The sequence below is a fragment of the Delphinapterus leucas genome, chromosome 11 (assembly GCF_059928025.1).
Source record: "Delphinapterus leucas isolate spDelLeu-1000000601 "Yukka" chromosome 11, BTC_Dleu_Yukka2, whole genome shotgun sequence".
Classification (NCBI taxonomy): domain Eukaryota; kingdom Metazoa; phylum Chordata; class Mammalia; order Artiodactyla; family Monodontidae; genus Delphinapterus; species Delphinapterus leucas.
In genome coordinates, this window is record NC_143139.1 from 91834550 (window position 1) to 91854847 (window position 20298).

General features: G+C 57.5%; 1 protein-coding gene across 3 annotated transcripts; it reads right to left on the reverse strand.

Annotated features, from left to right (window-relative positions):
- Window positions 1–2200: 2200 nt before the first annotated feature.
- RAC2 (Rac family small GTPase 2) lies at window positions 2201–19207 on the reverse strand. Of its 3 annotated transcripts, XR_016395054.1 has the most exons (8): window positions 19073–19207; window positions 16825–16896; window positions 9861–9978; window positions 9087–9149; window positions 8375–8534; window positions 4990–5122; window positions 4190–4369; window positions 2201–2729 (listed from the first exon to the last, which is right to left on the reverse strand). XR_016395054.1 is itself a non-coding variant. In XM_022596515.3 (7 exons), exons 1-6 carry the CDS (start codon window positions 19105–19107, stop codon window positions 4992–4994), a joined length of 579 nt encoding a protein of 192 aa, XP_022452223.2. In that variant the 5' UTR covers window positions 19108–19207; the 3' UTR covers window positions 2201–2729; window positions 4990–4991. The 3 variants fall into 3 exon arrangements, 2 of the variants coding, with proteins under 2 accessions (XP_022452223.2, XP_022452224.1); XM_022596515.3 differs by lacking the exon at window positions 4190–4369; XM_022596516.2 differs by having other exon boundaries at window positions 2201–4369.
- Window positions 19208–20298: the final 1091 nt, after the last annotated feature.

Sequence of the window (20298 nt, forward strand, 5' to 3'; positions counted from 1 at the left end):
TCAGCCCGGGTGAGGGGGCGGAAACATCTCTACCTGGCGCCTTGAAGCCAGGGTCTCTTCCATTTGCTGTTGAGTACATTTTTGTGGTATGTTGACCAAACCCCACGGCAGGTGTTGATTTACACGTCTGTCTCTCCCACTGGCTTCTGGGCCCCTGGGGAGCAGACGGCTGGGTCTCACCCCTCTCTGCACCTCCAGCTCCCAGCGCCACTTGGCACAGAGCATAGTCTTAGCACATGGGAACTGAATTGATCTGGACCTCAGATTATACGGATGACTGCTCATCATCTCACTTTCTCAAAGCCTTCAGAAGTCTTCTAGAACTATCCTAGATCTGTCTCACTCCCCAGAGCTTACTCTGCCCTGCCTCGCACATCCCATGAGGCCTAGGTGGAATCAGATGTCCCCAGAGGTGAATATTTCTTGGGCAGTGGAGGAGTTAAGAGGGTAGCGGGGAGAAGTAAGAGATCAAAGGAAGAGACAGCAAGGACTTTGGCCCCAGAAGAGGCATTGTTTCAGTATACCATTGTGTCATCTCTCATGATTGCGTGAGTTGGTTGGGCTCAGTGGAGCGGCTGTTCTGCTCCACACGGTGCTGGCTGGGGCTGCAGTCATCTGGGGACTCGACTGGGCTGGCACATCCAAGATGGCTCGAGCACATGACTGATGCCATGGTGAGGATGTTGGAAGGCTGGGCCCAGCTGGGTCACTAGAAGGGTTGGGTCTCTCTCTCTCTCCTTTAAAGTCCATTCTTTCACCTGCTTATTCATTTATATAAACAACAGACATTTATCAGCATCCACTAGGTGCCAGGTACTTGCTAGGATCATGGTGACGCTACACCGAGGTATCTGAGTGGCATAATTACGTTTGTAAGTGAGGAAGATTCCGCCAGCCTTCCTGATGAAGGTTGGAGAAGGCAGGGAGAGTGGAGGCAGGGAGGCCAGTGAGGAGGCCGTAGCTACTGTCCAGGGGATGGTTGCAAGACCTATAGTAGGGAGTGGCAGTGGGCCAGATGAGGGGTAGGTTTAACAGATATTGGGAAGCTGAATTTTCCAGGTTTGGTGACCAGTGAATGCTGGGGGGACAGAATGGGAGAAGTCATCGTGACCCCCAGGCCTCTGCTTTGGAAGAAGACACGAGGAGAAGCCAGGCTCCAAGACAGAGAGCCCCAAATGCACTAGGCTTATCTGGCAGGTGCTTTCCTTTGCCACCAGATGATGATTTTAGTGCAAGAGGCCAAATATAATGCACCCAAGCCCTGATACCCAGCCTGGGCCTGGCACCAGGCGGGTCCATGGGAGTGGCTGCTGTCAAACGAGTGAGCATCGCCATGTTGTCAGCTCCTGCCCACAACTAACGGTTCTTCCTGTTTCAAAACTCCTCACCGACTTCCCTCGAGGTTTCTCTTTCCTATCTGAAGGGGTTCTGGTCCTCAGCCAATTTGCAAAGCAGAAACGAGTGACTCACCCCATGCTCAGTGAGTTCTGGACACAATGATACAGCAGAAGGAACACAGAGCTGGGAGTCCTAAGACCTCAGTTACAAATGCTGTCAACCAACAGTAACAGAAGGCCTAACAGTGACATAAACAAATAAGTGGTTTCATTTTTGCTCTGTTCCCTTACCAAGGCAGCCACTGGCATTTGTTCAGCTGCTGACCAAAGTTGTGAAGAATCCAGGCTCTTTTTATCTTTCTGCTACTCCATTCTTAGCATGTTAGGTTGTATTTTCATGTTTGTGGCTTCAGGTTCATAAGATGGCTGCTGCAGCTCCAGACTTCTCATCAGTATTCATCAAGGAAGGGGCCAGGGCAATGGTCAGTGTTGGCTGGGTCCCTTATTTTTTTATGGAAGAAAACAAAAACTTTCACTGAAGCTACCTTTCCAGCTGACTTTCACTTATGTCTTGTTAGCCAGAACTGTGCGAACTTGGAACTCCAGCTGCAAAGCAGGCTGGGAACAAGTATTTTTTCTGGGGCTAAATACACTGCTGCTTTGCACAAAACTAGAATCCCGTTAGCAAAGAGGATGGAAGTAGTGGTATCAGGTGGAAAAGTACAGTGTCTGCCTTAGTGAACTGAGCTCTAACTCCTGTGCCTCTGTTTCCTTCTTTGCAAAACAGAGCTGTTAGTACTACATTGGAAGGCTGCTAGGAGAATTAAATGAGATCATATGTGCCGGGTGAAACCACACAATGGTGAGAGGATTTATTTCCTGACTTTATTATTGGTATAAAACAAGGACTGCATCCACTGGGGTAGGCTCAGGGGAAGAGGCACATGGCAGAGGAGGTGTAAGCGCAGGAGGAGCGAGGGAGGTGGGGTGCAGCCAGGCCTTGGGGCCACCAGGATGGTCCTGAATTTATCTTGAGGCCCCGGAAGAGCAGGAAACAGAAAGAGGCTCTCCTCGACTCTGGCCCACTGAAAGGGGCTTCTCAGGGCTTTTAAACGTTGGATGTTTTAGGGTGTGAGTTCTGACACATACATGTCTGTATCTGTGTCGTGTGTTGGGGGGTGGGGCAGGGGTGTTAGTGGTTTTTTGGTTTGTTTCAGAGAAGTCACTTTAAAAGCATAACGACCTTGTCTGAGCTGAAATTTTAAAAGGCCACGGGATTTCCCCCCTGCACCCCATCCCTTTCAAGAGGGTTGGGCTCTCAGGAGGCCAGTGAGCTGAGATCTTGCATCAGAACTTCAGGACTTACGAGGGGCAGTGGAAGTGGCCGGGAGCCTGGAAGAGCAGAAAATGAAACCCAAATCATTTCACTGGCTGGGAATTGGGGGAACTTCTGTGTCGTCAGGGACAGGGTCTTATATCTCTTTTTTTTAATCCTTTATTTTAGCTTCTCTAGAGTGTCAGCCCCTGAGGGCAAGAACTTGGGTGTACCGCTGGACCACAGAACAATGCCTGGCACACAGTAGGCGTTCAGTGAATTCGTGCTGAATGGATGGATGACATTTAGATAGAGAAGCACAGTCGTCCGCAGGATTGGAAAGTCTGGCATTCGTGAATTGGCAAACACTGAGGTGGGACTGGCTCCATCCTGTACCTTGGTGCTTTAGGGATGAGCTTCGTAAATCCTTACAGCAGCCCCATCTCTCTTTTAAAGAAACTTGCCTGTGTTTTGTGCCTGCTGGGTCCGGCATTGCTTCCTTACACTGTTGGGACACTTTCCTGGGACCTCCAGTAGTGGAGACTAGGGGTTTCTGGCTGCTCAACACCCATATTCCCCAATTCTGGCAAAGCTCTCCGTCTCCCTTTGAGAACCAACCCCTCCCTCCACTCTAGTGGGTATGGTTTTGAAAGGGCTGCCTCCGCTCCATGCTCTAGTGTGGCATGTAGTCCAGGCTTGACCAATCAGAACACAGCATTCTCCTGACAAATGTGATTGGTTGAAAAGACCTGAGCTGGTCCAATCAGAGTAAACCTTAATTAGAACTTTGCCGGGGGCAGACACTTGCTCTTTTTTGCTGAACTTGAAACGGGAAGGAAGAAGCCCTTGAGAGTCACCTGCCTAAGAATGAACCAGACATCAGAAGGTACAGGAAAGTGAGCTCTGATGACATCATTTGAGTCCCCTCGATCAAGCTGCACCTGAAGTCATGATATTCCCAAACTTGAATCAGTAAATTTATTTTCTGCTTAAGCAGGTTGAATTGGGTTCCTAGTTGCAATGACAGAAATCCTGACTGGCAGGGTCTGCAAGTTTTAAGACTGTCACAGGTAAATGCAGCTCAGGATCCTGTGAGTGGAGCAGAAAGACGAGAGGTGGCAGGAGTCAGCAGGACCCAGCCTTTTGATTGGCTGGGCAGGTGCCGACAGAGATTTAGAAAATCTGAATGTTTTATGTTGTCCCCAAAAGGAGCACTAAGACCAGAAGAGCAAACTTCTCAGACACTTAATTTAGCTTCAATAGGAGAACCTCAGACAAGCAAGACCGTCAATATTGGAGTAGACTGCCTCACGGGAGAGCAAGAGACCCGTCCCTGAAGGTATATAAGTGGTGGCCGGCAACCATCTGGCCCGAAGTTTCCAGAGGGGATTCGGGTTTTGGGAGGGAGGAGTAAACAGGTAGATGATGCCACGTGGGGCATCTGACCACAGCAACACAGGGTAGCTTATCGGTCCTGGGGCTCCCCTCTGGCCCCTGGGAAGGCAGGAGCATGAGGGGATGGGGACGCAGCACCTACAGATTCACGCTCTTCCCCAGGGGGGGCTCCAGCACAGAGAAGGTGATGAGCCAAGCTCTGCAGCCATCTTGCTAAGAAACGCCACAGGAAGGGGACAGCATGGCCAGCGGGGATGTCCTGGGGCTTTGGGTGGGGGCCCTGCAGGGTCAGAACCATCTGGCTGGGAGGGCTGGGTGTGTCCTGGAAAGGAGACAGGCAGTGGGTGAGAATTTGGGGCCAAGCAGAATCCACAGCCGACTCCCGGCTCTCCTGGCTCACGGCTCATTCCAGCTCCCAGCTTTTGCTCAAGGTTGGCCAAGTCCTCTCCGTCCTTCTTGTCCCACCCATCCTGGAAGCCTTGTGGGTGCCTCCAACCCCTACCCATCCCTCTTCTGCCCCAGTAGCCTCATAACTCAGTCTGTCCTACCTCCACCCCTATATGTGGGTGTCAGGTCTCCCTGGCTCAAGCGGCCTCTTCCAAGGGGTAGGGGCTGAGGTATCTTTCTGCCGTGATCCTCCCCGCCCTGCTGCAGGGACGGCAGAGGGGGAGCTCAGTGATACCACGCCTTGCCTCAGGTTACCTGGCATTTTCTGACACTTTGAACCTTCCTTCTGGGAATTGGGCTCACAGAGCAGGACCGGCTCAGGCAAATGGGCAACCTGAAGCCCCTTTGATGGTCCCTCTTCTGTCCCAGCCTAAATGCCACTCCCGATGAAACCTAGGGCCACCGAACAGTGGCTGGACGCCTCCCTCCCAGCCAGAGCCTGCTGTGTGGGGGGCGGGGGGGCGGAGCGTGGGGAGGGGAGGGAGGGGCTCTTACCCCTAGAGGATGCTGCAGGGCCGCTTCTGTGGCCGCGTGGGCTGGGGGCACAGGACAGCCCGGATCGCCTCGTCAAAGACGGTTTTCAGGCCTCTCTGGGTGAGGGCTGAGCACTCCAGGTATTTCACTGAGTCTAGGTTAGGGCAGCAAGAGGGTAGAGGCCTAGGTCAGGGCTGGGCAAAACCCCCTCCCAAGCCATACAACTGCACCGGCTATGGTGGCCACCTGGGCTGTGTCACTCAGAGCAGGGTATTTACCCCTCTGTGCTTCAGTCTCCTCATGTCGGAAAGGGGGAGTTTTACTCAGAGGGAGAGGTTAAGACCCCCCATGAGAGCAGGTCTGTGTCTTTCTTGGACACAAAAGCCCTTAATTTAAGGAAGTATACCTTCCTGGCAAGAAAGGGGCTCAAGCTACGGTGACCAAATTTCTCGGTGCCTCACTTTCTTCTAGAAAATTCCCACATGCCTGCCTCCGTCTTCCCCCGGGAGGCCTGAGGAACCCGTGGCCCGCTCACTAGGACATTCCAAATGTCATCTAGCCAGTCCTTCGCATCTCCCCACTCTACAGATGAGAAAACTGAGGCTCAGAAAAGTCACTTATCCAAAGTCACACACTAGACATTTCCCCTCCCCCAGGGGCAGCTGGGGGCCCTCAGCAAGAGGAATGGGAACTGGGGAGCACCCATTCCCCCACGAGGGGACCAGCCTTCTCCCACGTGACCACTCAGGGCTGGAGCACGGGGCACAGACTGAGGAAGGTAGGCTGAGCCCCACTCCCAGGGGCAGTGGAAGGAACCTGTGAGAGCTCCTGTGTCCATTACAACCCAAGCAGTCTCCCTGAAGTAAGCAACTGAAAAATGCCCTCTGCGAGAGGCCTGGGGGCCGATTTCAGGAAACAGAGAAGGAGAGGGGCAGGAGGGGGGAACTTTGCTCTTGCGTGGGGGGAAGGAAGCAGACCAACGCTGATCAGCACCTGCTCCCTGCCAGGTACTGAGCTGGGCGCTTCCGACAACCCTGTGAAGAAATTCTGTGAGTCCCCACTTCCCAGGTGAGGAGTCAGGCCCAGAAAGGGGATGCCCCGGGGCCAGAGACACACAGCTGGGAGAGGGGAGCCAAGATCTCAGGAGGGGCAGCCCAGGCACGAGGGAAAGAAAGTGTGGGGCAAGGACAAGGAAACCAAGGCTCAGAGAGGATGTCACTTGTCCTGAGTCACACGCTGGATGTCTCCCTTGCACGTGGGAGCATTGTCCCACCAGGGAGCACGGGCAGTGGTCCCAGGGCTCAGCTGGCAGGTACGGAGCACCCCGAGTTGGGTCTGGGAGTCTCGTCACCATAACCCTCTGTGCCCAGAAGGGTGTCACTGGGCATTTGGCCACTGTCTCCCTGCAAGGGACCGTAGCCAGTGTCCACTTCTTTCTTCCACACCCTCCAGCTTCATCCTCCCTGGCACCTGCCACCCTCCTGCTTCCTGGATCAGTAGTGTCTAGAGAAAGGGTCCTGACTAGAGGCCTGGCCACTCCAGGACCTCAGCCTGCTGTCCCCCCTCTCTGCTCCCCAGTCGCCCACCTGTGGGGGCAGCAGACCACCCTGATCATGACTGAGGGAGCCACGCAGCCCGGATTCAAGTCTCGGCCGTGGCACATCCCGGCTGGGTGGCCTTGAGCTAGTGACTTCTCCCTGAGCCTCAGTTTCCTCCTCTGTAAAGTGGGATGATGAGAGTCCCTCCTTCATAGTTGCTATGACGATGAAGCAGGAGAATGCACAGGCCCAGCACCCAGGAAGCGCTCAATGCTGTGATTAGCAGCTGGGATCAGAGCTGCCCCACAGCTCGTCACCCTGGCCTGGTGGGCAGAGGTAGCTGCTGCCCTCATTAGCCTGCAGGCCCCCCGGGTCTCCCCCTTGGCCTGGGCTCGTCCGAGGCAAGTTCAAAGTCACTAGTCACTGCCCCTGGCCACCCCCAGCTGGTATTGGCTCCAAGATGGATTGGCTAGAGGCCAAGGCAGGAACCCCAACTCATCTCCTCATGAAGGAGAAAGGATCTTTAGGGAGTGTTTAGGCTGGCTAGTACGGATGGGGAAACTGAGGTCCAGAGAGGGGGAGCCACCGGCCCAAGGTCACACAGACAGTCATTGCCAGGACCAGAATCCAGGCTTCCAGGCCCCATCTTATTCCAAAGCTTGTGCTTTAAGAAGGACGGGGTCGGACACAGGCTGGAGAGTCACTGTCTTGGGTGGAAGGAGTCCGGGGGGACAGGCTGTTTAGAAAGAAGAGAAGGCAGGGGTGCAACCCCCAATATTCGTGAGGAAAGACCAGAGGGCCTGAGAGCCAGAGCCCCTAGGATGGGACAAAGGACCCAGGGTTTAAGTGGCAGCGGAGGCCCCTGGGAAAGACGGCCATGTCACTGGGCTAGTCACATGAAGGAGGGGGTGACGGCTGTGGTTTCTCTTCCTGTGAAGAGATGTGAGTCCCCAGGGCCCTCCCAGTTCCGGCGGAAGGAAGAGTGGTAGGGCTGAGGGAGGGATGGGTTGCAGCAGGCCCCACCAATTCAGGGGCCAAACCCTGGGTCTGCCGGACCCTGTGGTGACGCAGAGCACCCTGGGCAGCTGGGCCACTTCTCATAGTGGCCAAACCCCACTGGTGGTCCCAGGCTCTTGGGCAAGTACCCTGTCCCCAGGCAAAGGACAGCAGACCTGGACACCACGGAAGAGGCCAGACCCATCGGTCGTCACCTCCCTGGTGCAGGCAGCCCTGAGCCACCACGAGGAGGCCCCCAAGCCATCGGTTTGTGGTCCTGTGTTCAAATCCTGGTTCTGCCACCTACCAGCTGCGTGACCCTGAGAAGTCACTTCTCTGGCCCAGTGGCCGGGAGGCAAAGGGGAGTTGGGCTGAGAAGCCAGGAGGGTGAGGAATGGGGGGTGAGAAGGATGCAGAGGGAAAGACGTCACCCTTCAAACCCAAGCAGAAGCACCACCTCCAGGAAGCCTTCCCGGAAAACCCAAGCTTGACTTGGCTGCTCGTCCTCTGAGAAACCACAGCACGCCCCACTCCATCCCTGCTTCTGTCTGTCCAAATGCACTTATTTCAATGTCTGTTTATGTATTATACTAATACTATAATAACAATTAACACAAAGTGCTTCCCACGTGCAGTGCTGCTCTAGGAGCTCATGGGCGTGAATTCATCTAATTCTCCCAACCACCCAGAGCTACTACTGTTGCCACGGTTCACTGAGGAGGAAACACAGGCCCAGAGAGGCTAAGTGACTCGTCCAGGGTCACACAGCTAGTACACGGCACACCCAGGGTGGAATCGCACAGCCTGGCCCTGGACGCTATGTTTCCAATCCCCCTGCACCCAGCTCCGCTGTCTGAGCCCGAGCCCTGTACCGATCTCCTTGGCCAGCGCCAGGCCCTGCGGGTAAGTAACGGGTGCCAGCTTCTTCTCCTTCAGCTTCTCGATGGTGTCCTTGTCGTCCCGCAAGTCCAGCTTGGTGCCCACCAGGATGATGGGCGTGCTGGGGCAGTGATGCCGCACCTCCGGGAACCACTGGGCCGGTGGGTGGGGGCAGGAGGTTGTGCAGGGGGTAGGGGGAGAAGAGGGGCACCAAGTCGGGAGGAGATAATAGGGGGTCATGAGGGTGTGTGGGGAGGAGAGAGGACAGGTTAGAGAGTAAAGCTAACTATCACAGCCCCCTCTGAGACCCCCTCTGAGTCTCACCCCCAGTGCCCCCTGCCAGCCCTGGGTGGCACTAGGGACCCTCTCTGCCCACATCCTCTGCAGCCCCAGGGGCAGGCCAAAGTCAGTGGTCCCTCCGTCCCGTGCTCCCCTCCCTCAGGGTCACCTGCCCCATCCCCCCAGGACCCCCGCTCCATGCCGCTCACCTTGGCCCGGACATTCTCATAGGAGGCTGGGCTGTCCCTCCCTCCCGTGCTCCCCTCCCTCAGGGTCACCTGCCCCATCCCCCCAAGACCCCCGCTCCATGCCGCTCACCTTGGCCCGGACATTCTCATAGGAGGCTGGGCTGTCCCTCCCTCCCGTGCTCCCTCCCTCAGGGTCACCTGCCCCATCCCCCCAAGACCCCCGCCCCATGCCGCTCACCTTGGCCCGGACATTCTCATAGGAGGCTGGGCTGACAAGGGAGAAGCAGATGAGGAAGACGTCCTGGGAGGTCAGACAAGGGTTACTCATGAGGGGAGGCCTGGAGGCATCCCACCTGGGCTCTCCCACACCTGGGCAGCCACTGAGGGCGGGAGTGCCCAGTGGATGCTGGGCGCTTAGGATCCGGCAGAGTAGGGATTCCCTTCCCACCTCTACACCAGGCTGCTGCTTGTTTATCCAACACTTCCTAACGGCCCGAGCCTGTCCTAAGTGGTTAATCTTCACACAACACTGTAGCGGTGCTGCTGCTACCCCATTCCACAGATGGGGAAAGTGAGGCTTACAAGGATGAAAGCATTTGCCATCTGGAACTCCAGAATCCATGCTCCCCACCAGGCACTCACTACCTACCCCCAACCCGCCATCTGGCCACCAGCCCCAGCGCTTTCCTTGCCACCCTGGAGAGAGAGCCCAGCAACCACACAGCCACCTGCAGATGTGCCCCCATCACTCCTCCCCTCCCCTAGCACCCCCAGAGCTGGCCATCCTGAGCTCCCATTGGTCCAGAGTCTGCCTGCCCCACCCACTGAGAACCAGGTGGTGCCACAGCCCAAGAGGCAGAGGGGCTGGGAAGACAGAGGGCACGGTAATGACAGGGGCCTGATGGAGGGCGGGGACTCCTCGAGCTGGGCCTTAAGGGGAGGGTCAGGGCTCAGCAGGCAGAGGCAAGAGGGATGCAAAGCCCAGGACCACGAGGAGGGCTGGGCAGCATACCGTCTGCGGGTAGGAGAGCGGCCGGAGGCGGTCGTAGTCCTCCTGCCCTGCCGTGTCCCACAGCCCCAGGTTCACGGGCTTGCTGTCCACCATCACGTTGGCTGAATAGTTGTCGAACCTGTGGGAACAGGTAAGATAGAAGGGCCAGTCTCCAGCCCCAGAGTCTAGGGACTTGCAGTCCATGGTTCCATGGCAGAGGCCAAGACCCAGAGAGGAGCTACAACAGGACCAAAGTCACAAAGCTCTACGCAGTTGGGTTTTATTTTTTATTTTTCTTAAATACTGATCTATTACATAAGAAATTTTAAACGCAGGTAAGCATAAAGAGGAAAACATTGTCTCTACTGTTTTTCTGCCCTTCCCTACCCTTTGGAGAGACGATTTTTCGAGGCTGCATAACATTCTCTCCAAGGCATGATCAGAATAAACTTTACCCACCTCCTAGGCTGGACGCTGCGGCTAGTCACCCAATATTTGTTGAATGAGTGTTCATTCCCATCTTAGGTTGGGTCCCCCCAGAAGCAAACCCCGAGATGAGGGAGCGGCACCAGCGGTTTATTTGGGAAGTGACTCCAGGCAGCCGAGGGGAAGGGACAGCAGCCGTTGAGCTGTTACTGCGCGGGAACCGGGGCTCCGTCTGGCTGGGGCCACTGGGCTCAGGGCATCCCCCAGAGGAGGCAGGGAGCTGGGGTATTTAACCACCTTCTCCATCTCCCATTGGCAGAGGGAAGTCCTTGGGTGTTAATTCCCTGGCCTTCCCGCCCACCCCTAGTGCACACCAAAAACTCAGTTACTGGAGATTTCAGGAAAGGCCACTGGCGCACACTGGAGAGGCACCTGTTGAAGGAATAGGGTGGGGCAGAGGCTAACATCTCCCTGCCAACACCAGAGAGGCCTCCAGGGCAATCGCACAAGCTCGCACTGTGGGGAAACGTCCCAGACACCTCCCTCCCTGTCCCCGACCTGGAAGGAGCTTGTCGTCCCCTCTCTCAGGCAACTGCTTTGCCTTGACTATGAACTGGTTTTAGTGTGTCTCTGTCCCGCCATGGGCTGTGGGCTCCGTGAGGGCGGGGCCCATGTCAGTTTCATCTCTGAAGACTCAGGACTGGCACCTAGTGAGCGCAGGTGGAACAGAGTTAAACCAAACTGAACTGAAGCCCTTGGGATGCCACCCCCTCCACGAAGCCCTCCCAGAACACGGCTCAGTGACAGGCTGTAGAGGCCGTAATGCTTCAGAGCAACTCCAAAGACATCTGTCCTGTGACAGGCAACCCCCCCACCAAAAAGTGGGTAACCTGACATGTTTAACACCCCATGCTTGTCCAGCCTTAAGCTCCGCAGATGGCCCTGCTCCCTCCTGCCTGGAAAGTTCCTGCAAACGCCCCTCCCCTGGCTCCCCACTCTTCTTCTTTCCTGGTGCTGGGCTGACTCTTACTCATCCTCCCTCCAGTCCCATTTCAAGGTCACCTCCAGGAAGCCTTTCCCGAGCCCCAGCCAGGTCGGGGCCCCCACCCCGTCCCAACTCAGTAATCTGTGGTGAACTTAGCACCCAAACAGCAGACATCAAGCCTGGCTCGTTCCTCACTGCACCAAGGCCAGCATCGCACTTGGTGCGTAGTAGGTGCCCTGTGGACCTACTCTTGGTACCACCCATACCATAGTGGGATTTCAGGCAGAAGGCACTGTTCAGGGAGACATCGCTGGGCATGATGGGGAAAGAAGTGCCCATGCTTTCTTCGGCTTCTGCCAGAAACACTCCTTTGGGATGAGCTTAGGATGCAGGGACACTCTTTCCTTTACAGTCCAGTCTGAAATTCTGACACCAAAAATCCCCCAAGATTCCTTGAGCCAAAGGCATCTGTCTTCTCTGAGCCAACTCCAGGGTCTCAGGGGCCGTGGCAACGGGGAAAGAGCTGGTTCCTGGGACTTGTAGCAGCACCAAACACCTGCTCTGGGGCTGGTCAGAGGGTTAGAGACCTTCATACATTAGGTCTTGAAGTCCCAAGTGACCCAAGATAAAAGAACCTCAAGTTCTTGCCATTAGACAGTTGAGGAAACCGAGGCCCCAAGAGGTCAAATAACTCTTCCAAGGCCAACCAGCTCACAAGCATAGGAGCTAGGATTTGAACCTGGCTCCCTCTGTACACTCATTTGCGAGCGAGAGAGTGGACAAACGCACTGCAGCAGGGTTGATTCGCCCGGGGATAGCCACCCAGAGGTGGGAGGGAACAGTAAGTTCCTTGTGAAGCCTTGTCCTGGCTGTGTGACCCTGGGTGAGTAACCCAGCTTCTCTGAGCCTCACTTTCTTCATTGTGAGAAAAGCCCTATCTCTTGGGGCCATTAGGAAGATCCAGGGACGGAGGATATTCAAGCCACCTCATGGGGAGATGCTGAGGAGCTGGACAGTCTCATCCTTAAACGTCACCGGCCCCCCACAGAGGACCAGCTGCCAGACCCTGAGGGATCACTGCAGGGACAAAATGATCCACAACTCCCGGGGTCCCCTACTTCAGAGACCCACAGGCAACCAGGACCAGAGGAACCTTATACCACCACTGCGGCCAACCCTCACTCCCATTTACCAGATGAGGAAACTGAGGCTCACAGACAGGAAGGGACTTGCCCAAGATCTCGCAGTCAGTTGGGGGCAGAGCCAGAACTAGATCCTGTTACCCAATTCAGAAAAGCTCATGGCGTAAGCATCACTGCGACTTCATGGCTGGAGACTCAGCAGAGTTTGAGCTGGGGTCTGGGGGCTGACTGGGAGCTGTGGAGAGGACAGGGAGCTCACGCTGGCTGGGCACCCAGGGGTGCCAAGTGCTCTTCCAGGCCCTTCATACTTAGATCGTTTCAGTGAGCCCAGGAAGTGGATTCTACCATGGTGCCCATTTTACACAGCAGGAAACTGAGTCAAAGCCCGAGAGTGACATGCCCATGGTCACACGGCTGGAGTGCTTTCACCCAGAGTCTGCGTGGCTTCTTTCTGCACCCCCAGGGCTGCAGGCCCGGCCCTGACCCCAGCATGGAGTGGAGGAGGGGTATGGGGGGCAGGTGAAAGGGGGCTCAGCGCCGGGCATCACCTGACCACCACCCAAGCTTCCAGGGGAAAGAAAGTGGACTCACAGAACACAGGGACCACAGGGCATGCATGGCTGTGACTTGGGGACCAGGGAGGATTGATAGGTCAGGTGGGGCATGGACCACTGCTGAATTTGGGGCGTGGTCCTCCAGGCAATGGGGAGCCACCGAGGGCCTTCACCAGGCAGGGGTTACATGATCAGCTTTGCATTTGGAAAAGGCCCTCTTGGCCACTGGGTGGAAAAATCTTGGAGAAGGGTCAGAGGGGAAGCTGGGAGACGGAGCCACCGGTGAGAGAGGTGGGTGGTTGGAGGAGATGGGGGAGCGGAGAGGTGTCCCAGGTGGGATGCAAGGGGACAGAGGGTGTGTATGAGCAATGGGGAGGCTTGAGCCAGCAGGACACAGTGAGGGAATAACTCGCTCGGTGGCAAGAGTATGGGGCGAGGGGGAGGTGCGAGGCCAGGCCGGAAAGCTTGGTACGTCCACTAGGGAGGCTGCACGTCATCCTGTCCATGGGAATCTGGGCTGGATTTGCCAGTTTACAAAGGAAGGTGAAAACCAAGTACTGGCCCCTCCGACCTAAATTAACCACCTGTGTTCTTCCTTCCCAGAGACAAGCCCCCACAGAGCTGAACCCCTGCTGGTGGCTGAGTTCCAGCACCTTTTCAGGACAGGCTGGAACATGCCCTCCCTGCCTGCCAGGCTGGCCCTGTCACTACAGAGCACCAGCCACGTGCTCATCTCTGTTCTAGAAGCTGGTCTAGTGCCGCGGTCCCCAACCTTTTTGGCACCATGTCTTCTTTCATGGAAGACAATTTTTCCACGGAATGGGCGAGGCGGGGGCGGGGGAGGAGGGGGGGGAAGGGGGGGCTGCTGGTCCAGGCGGTAATGCGAGCGATGGGAGCGATGGGAGCCACAGATGAAGCTTCGCTCGCTCACCTCCTACTGTGCTGCCGGGTTCCTAACAGGCCGTGGCCCAGAGGTTGGGGACCCCTGGTCTAGTGGACTAGACAGACCAGGGCCCTGTCCTCATGGAGCTTCCATCACAGCAGGAGAAGTCAGATGGGGAAGGGCTGCGAAGAATGTCAAGCAGGGTGGAGAGATGGAGGGGGCCTGGGCGGAGGGAGGGGCCGCTTTAGACAGTGTGTCAGGGAGGGGATGCCTCGGCCGGGACCTGAGCGATGGAAGTGGTGAACGCAGAAGCCTGGGGGAGGCTGGTGTGTCTGGTCCCCGAGGACCAGAATGGAGTAAGAGGTGGGTTTTAAGGGAGGAATTTAGGCCGAGGTGTGGCTCCCTCTAATTTTCGCTTCTGAAAGCTCACCTGGGCTTCCATTTGAGAATGGTCATAAGGAGAGGGGAAAGGGGAGAACCCCTAGGTCACAGGTACCTGAGAGCAGGGTCTTCCTGCCTTGTCTTTGTATCCCCAACCCCCAGCACAGGGCCATCCACGGAGCAGGCTTCGGTCTCCCCATCTGTGAGACAGGGCTTTGACCCTGAGCTCTTATCCCCCAACCCGCAGGCAGCAAGTTCAGCTCAGCTCTCTCGCTTATCTGATCTGGTCCACTGGCACCTGCCTCCGGCCCCAGCAAACCCTACCACCCCCAGCCCCAGAGCTCTCTTGACCTCTATCTCTGTGCCAGAGATCTCAGGCTACCTGTTTTCCCCAACTCTGCTCTCCCCGGCTGTCCCCACCCTCCACTGTCAAGGGCTCAGGGTGGCTTATTTTCCCCTCCCTGTCACAGGGGTGCGAGCACTGTAGCAGGAGCCCCTCTGGGGGCTTGTCCAGAGCCGAGTAACTCCATATGGAAGACAAAGAGTGTGGGATGCAGGCCTGGCTACACACCTGGCAGGTCCAGCACAAAATGAAAATGCAGGGACCCTTGTTCAAACATTAAGAATTTCAGGATGGGGCATCTGAGCATTAAACCAAGTGCAGGACCCACCCGAGTGTGTGCCTGCCTAGATGGCTCACCCAGGAGCCGGCCCTGCTCTCTGACCCAACCCCTCAGAGTCCTGGGAAGGTAAACCTTGTCTGGTCCATTCTGTCTGTCCTTCCACAAGGTTGTCCAGGACAACCGAATCCACTCGGGGCCACCAGGGGCCAGTCTCTCCGGGCTGCTGAGCGCCGTTGGCCCTACCTCAGTCTCTGCCGGTCCCACCATCTTGCCCCAGAGAACTCGCCTCCCACCTCCCTGCGCAGGGAAGGCCCCCGGGCAATGAGCTTGGCACGTCCCAGCCCTGCCCCTCCTCTTATAGAAAGGGAAAACTGAGGCTCACCGAGGGGAAGCAATTGGTCTAAGATCTTTGAGCAAGTGGGCCCTCCAGCCCAGCTGCAACAGGCAGAGACAGGACACAGGTAGCGCCAGCACCGTCCTGGTGAGACTGGCCTTCTGCAGGAGCTGCCTTCCCCGATTCTGCACCTGCCTTCCCGCTCAGGGCTAGAGCCAGCCCTCCCTCAGCGCCAGAAGGCATTTGGTGATTGGTGGCGAGCGTGCAGGTAAGGGCCAATGCGGAGAGGGTCACTGGCGCCATAGCGGGAGTTGCGAAATGAACCGGGGCAGAAATCAGTTTTCCAGGCTTCCTACCCAGGTTTCTCTGCCCTCTCCTCGCTGCCGTCCTCCTGCCCGGGCTGGGGTTCCTGAGGCAACTGGAGCCTCGGCCAGTGTCCCAGGGAGACATATCAGTAGAGGGAGCCCAGCCCACCTGGTGACCCTGCGGGACAGGCCCCTTAGCTGCTGTGAGCCTCAGCTTCCCCCGCAGGCACCCTGGGGCTAGAATAATAGCCACCTCCTTCCATGAGCATCAAATGAGATCACACATGTGTGACATTTCGTCCGGGGACCAGGACACAGTAGGCCCTTGATAGATGGTAGCAGTGATCCATCCTCCTAGGGCCTCTCCGTGAAGTTCAATTCAGGTCAACTCAAAACAGATATATCGTGTCTAAGGCGATGTGTAGACTGCACTGTGCATAAGACACTCTCCTAAGACAACGGGGAGACCCAGAAAGAACTGGACGTGGCCCCCTGCCCTCCGTAGGCTCGTGATCGTGGGAAAGATCAGACAAAATCTCTCTGGGGAGTGAGAGACACTTTCAGGCTAGATCAGAAAGGCTTCCTGGGGGAGCAGACACTGGAGCTGGCCTGGAGGTCTTAGACATGTGGACGTGGGAAGGAAAAGCAGTCCAGGAAGAGGGAGCAGCTGGAGCAAAGGCCCTGAGGTGGAAATGCCCAGGGAGTGCTTGGTGACCAGGGGCGGGAAGCAGACGGGACAAGAAGCAAAGTACTGGGCTATGAAGCCAGAAAGGAAGGTGGGAGAAGGCCACACAGAGCCTTGGATGCTGTGCTATGGAGTTGGGGGGCTGTCCTGAGAGGGATGGGGCCACCGAGCATCGGTGAGAGGGGGCCGATGCTTCCCATTCACCCCACATACTCCTACATACCTGTGCGTCAGGTGACAGCCCTGCCACCACATCCAACACGAGGGCAGGCCTCCAGGTGGCACTGCCCTCTCCCCCGGCACGCACGTGGGCCCTGATATCTCTGACCTCCCGGTGTCAAGGCCCTCCACGACTCGCCCCAGCCCCTCTTCCACCCTGCTTTTGCTCACGCCAGCCCTCCGCATCTCCTTGCTGGAAGGCCACCTGCTCCCTGGCACACCTTCTGCACCTCCCCACCCCGCGGCAGCCTCTCTCCCCTCTGGGAGCCCTCGGCACTCATCCCGGCGCTGGTTGCTGCCTCCCCGGCTGAACCAGTGGGCAGCTCTGGCAGGCAGAGACTGGCTGGAGGCTGACTTTCAGGCTCACAGGATGTGCCTGAAAAGGGGGTGGGCTTGGTGATGCGTGTCTCCCCAGCCTCCGAGCGCCCCGCCCACGCACAGAACTCACACGGTGGGGATGTACTCTCCCGGGAAGGCGTTGGTGGTGTAGCTAATGAGCAGGCACGTCTTGCCCACGGCTCTGAAAGACAGGAAGTTCGAGAGGACAGTGGTCATGGGCCCTGCCCGAGACTCAGGGAGGTTTCTCAGCACCTGCCCAGTCCCCTAGCCCAGCCCTCAGAGAAGACCCAGGCCCACCCCTCTGGGCATCAGTGTCCCCGTCTGAGAATCCCTGTATCAGCATTCTCACACCTAAGAGTCATCTGGGGTGTGTGTTAAAGGACAGACTTCAAGGTCCTACCCCAGAGATTCTGGATCGGGGGTGTGGGCTGGATCTGGGAATTTGTATTGTGACAGGCTTCCCCAGGTGACAATGATGTGAGACAGAGGGTTAAGAGCAGGGGGTCCCCAGGAGGCCCCTGGTACCTGTCCAGGGCTCTGCCATCACTCCCCTGGGATCCAGATCCCAGCTTCATCACCTACCTAGTGGTAGCATGATCTTAGGCAAGTCACTTAACCTCCCTATGCCTCAGTTTCCCCATCCAGAAAATAGGGATAAGATGAGTTCATCTCATAGGATGGACCGAGAGGTAAATTAGACGAAGCCGGTGAAAGAACTGAGCACAGTCCTGGCACGGTGTAGCAGCAGCAAATACTGGGGAAAGCCTGACCCTCCTCTTTCCCTCCCACCTCACCATGGCTGTTAAAAGCATGGAGTTTAGGAATCAGAGAGACCAGGATTCAAATCCCATGAGGTCTTGGGCAAATGACAACTTCTTTGAGCTTCAGTTTTCCCAACTGTAAAATGGGTCTAATATTAGGGTTGGTGGGAGGATAAAACAGAGGAGTGTGACTAAGCCCAGGGCCTGCACATAGTAAGTACTAAGTTAGTAGTGATCGCCATTACTCGTGCAGTCTTCGCCCTCAGTCTGCTGGGCTGGGAGGGGGCAGGGGGCACAGATAGCCCTGGGCCTTCCCCTGCCCAACTTGGTTTCGTCACTTCCTGCTCAGAGGAGACCGGCTGCCCTCTTCTCCCCACCCCCTGCCCCGGGCCTGCCAACAAGGTAACTCTAAGTGACTGGAACATTGCCCTTGGCTTCCGCCCTCCCCTCCTCAGATCAGATATAAAGCAGAAGTGAACAGGGCTGGACAGGCGGGCAGATAACATGCATCAGAATCAGCGGAGGGCTGCCTGATAAACCAGCCCACCCCAGGCCAGGAAAATCGAGTCTCTTAAGGCCTCAGGCTGCCCCTCAGTAGGATGGGAGGGTTGGATAAGAGGCCTGCCCAGCCAGACCAGCGGGAACGTGTCGGGGTTGGACCTACAGAAAACCCCAGGCGGTACCTGCGGGCTGGACCCTAAGACAGTGCTGCTGGCAGGCACGAGAGACGGGCACATCAAAGCTGTCATTTTACAGATGAGGAAACTGAGGCCCCTAGCAGGACATGACAACCTGAGGTCGCTGAGATGTAACAGCTGAGAAGTCGCCCTGGCCCCCACTGGCCCCCAGTCACGCCCCTCCCCCTTCCTCCTCCTCCCGCAGCTGTCTCTCACGCCCCTCCCCCTTCCTCCTCCTCCCACAGCTCTGTCTCTCACGCCCCTCCCCCTTCCTCCTCCTCCCGCAGCTGTCTCTCACGCCCCTCCCCCCCTGCTCCTCACCCGCAGCCCCCGCGCAAGCTCCCAAGCTCCCCAGCCGCGCAGGCTGAGGCTCAGGAGGCCGGCTTCAGCAAACACACTTACGTGCAGGACAACCAGTCAAAATATCTCCAGGGACCCCACATCAACCCTGCGGGCATGGGCCTCTTTCCAGATGGCCAAGCTGAGGTTCTGAGAGGCGCTGTGACTTGCCCAAGACCACACAGCAGCGCAAGCCTGTGACTAGAGCCCAGGTCAGCCTGGGGACCCACCTCCCCCCACCCCGAGCCGGCATCCACAGAATCGAAGCCTGAGGGCCCATGGGAGACCAGCCTCAGCTCTCAGGGTGCAGGCGAGGGGCCCCAGGCATCCCCAACCCTAGTCCTGTACTCTCCACCCAGGCAGCTTCCGGGGTGAGGTGGGCAGACAGAGTGGAGCTATCCTCAGCCCACCCCTGGGGTTCCCTCTGGGCCCTGGAGAAGAAGGGAGCCGTTCCTCCGGCGGCCTCCCAGGGACCCCTCCATCTGCAGGGCAGGGGGCTTCCTCAGGGGTGCCAGGGCGGGTGGGGGGGGCCAGGGCTACCCCGGGACGGAGCCGTCAGCAAGTCCAGCCAGGTACCTACCCATCTCCCACCACCACACACTTTATGGCCTGCATCGTGTCCGAGGCCTGGAGGGCGGTGGTGCTGACAGCTCAGGGCCCGGAGCGCTTCTGCAGACACAGGGGTATGGAGAGCTGGAGAGGCACCCTGAGCAAGGAGCAGCAGCGGCGGGACAGGAGGCAGGAGGAAGCGGAAGGGGAACTTACCCAAGCTGCTGCCCCCACGGCCGTTTGCAGAAGGCGGAGCGTGCGGTCTGGCCGAACAGCTCAAGGGTGGGGTGGCCCTCAGGGGCTGGGCTGGGCCCCTGCCAGGCATCCCTGATCCGGGACACCAGCAGGAGACCTGGGCACCCTCTGGGCTGGAGACTCGCTTCCACGGGCAGGGCCAGAGCTGTTCTCCAAGAACCTGCGGCTCCTAAGAATGTAGTTCACCTCGTTTCTGGTCAATAAGCATTTAATGAGCACCTACTGTGTGCCAGGCACAGGATCGGGTACTGGTGAGTCTAGGATGTGAGCGGGAAGATACGGCTTCATCACAGGTGTCCATAAAACAAGGCAGGAAGTGATGGGGCCACGGAGGGTTGACAGGGAGGGGACCTCAGAGTTACACAGAGGGCGAGCCAGGGCCTTCGAGGTGGCACTTGAAAGCTAGTGTCATAGACAGGGCTCTCCAGAGGGGAAGACATGGATGCTCCCCAAGCGGGGGCCATTGTGGGACGCCCTGAGTGTGAAACGATGGGAGAGATATGGGGGGCGGATATGATGGGGCAGGAAGGGAGGTGGGGATCAGCTGACAGAGAAGGGGAAACGTCAAGGGAAGTGATGGGCAGTGCCCCACGCCAGCCAGGCCCGGTGCTGGAGGCAGCCCCGGGGGACCGGGGGACTGGGTGCGCTGGCTCAGGAGCCGTGGCCCGTTTGAACAATGCTGAGACAGAAGGTCTTAGAAGCCAGTTGACTCACTAGGATCGCCCAGCCTGAACTCAAACCCAGGGCCAGGGGGCTCCAAACTCTTCTGTCACCCCGGCTTGCTGTCTGGGGGACAAAGCCTGAGATCTGCAGTGGGTGGGGAGGGCGAGTGCGCCCCCTCAGCCTCGAGGAACCTCGGGATCCGAGCAGCAGTGGATCTCCGCAGCGGGCTTCACGTTCACTCCTCTCTGCCACCGCTCCCCCTGCCCAGCACCCCTCCGGCTGCAGGGACAAGGGGCAGGAGGGGATGCGCAAAGCCACTCGTCACCCACCCCGGGTGGG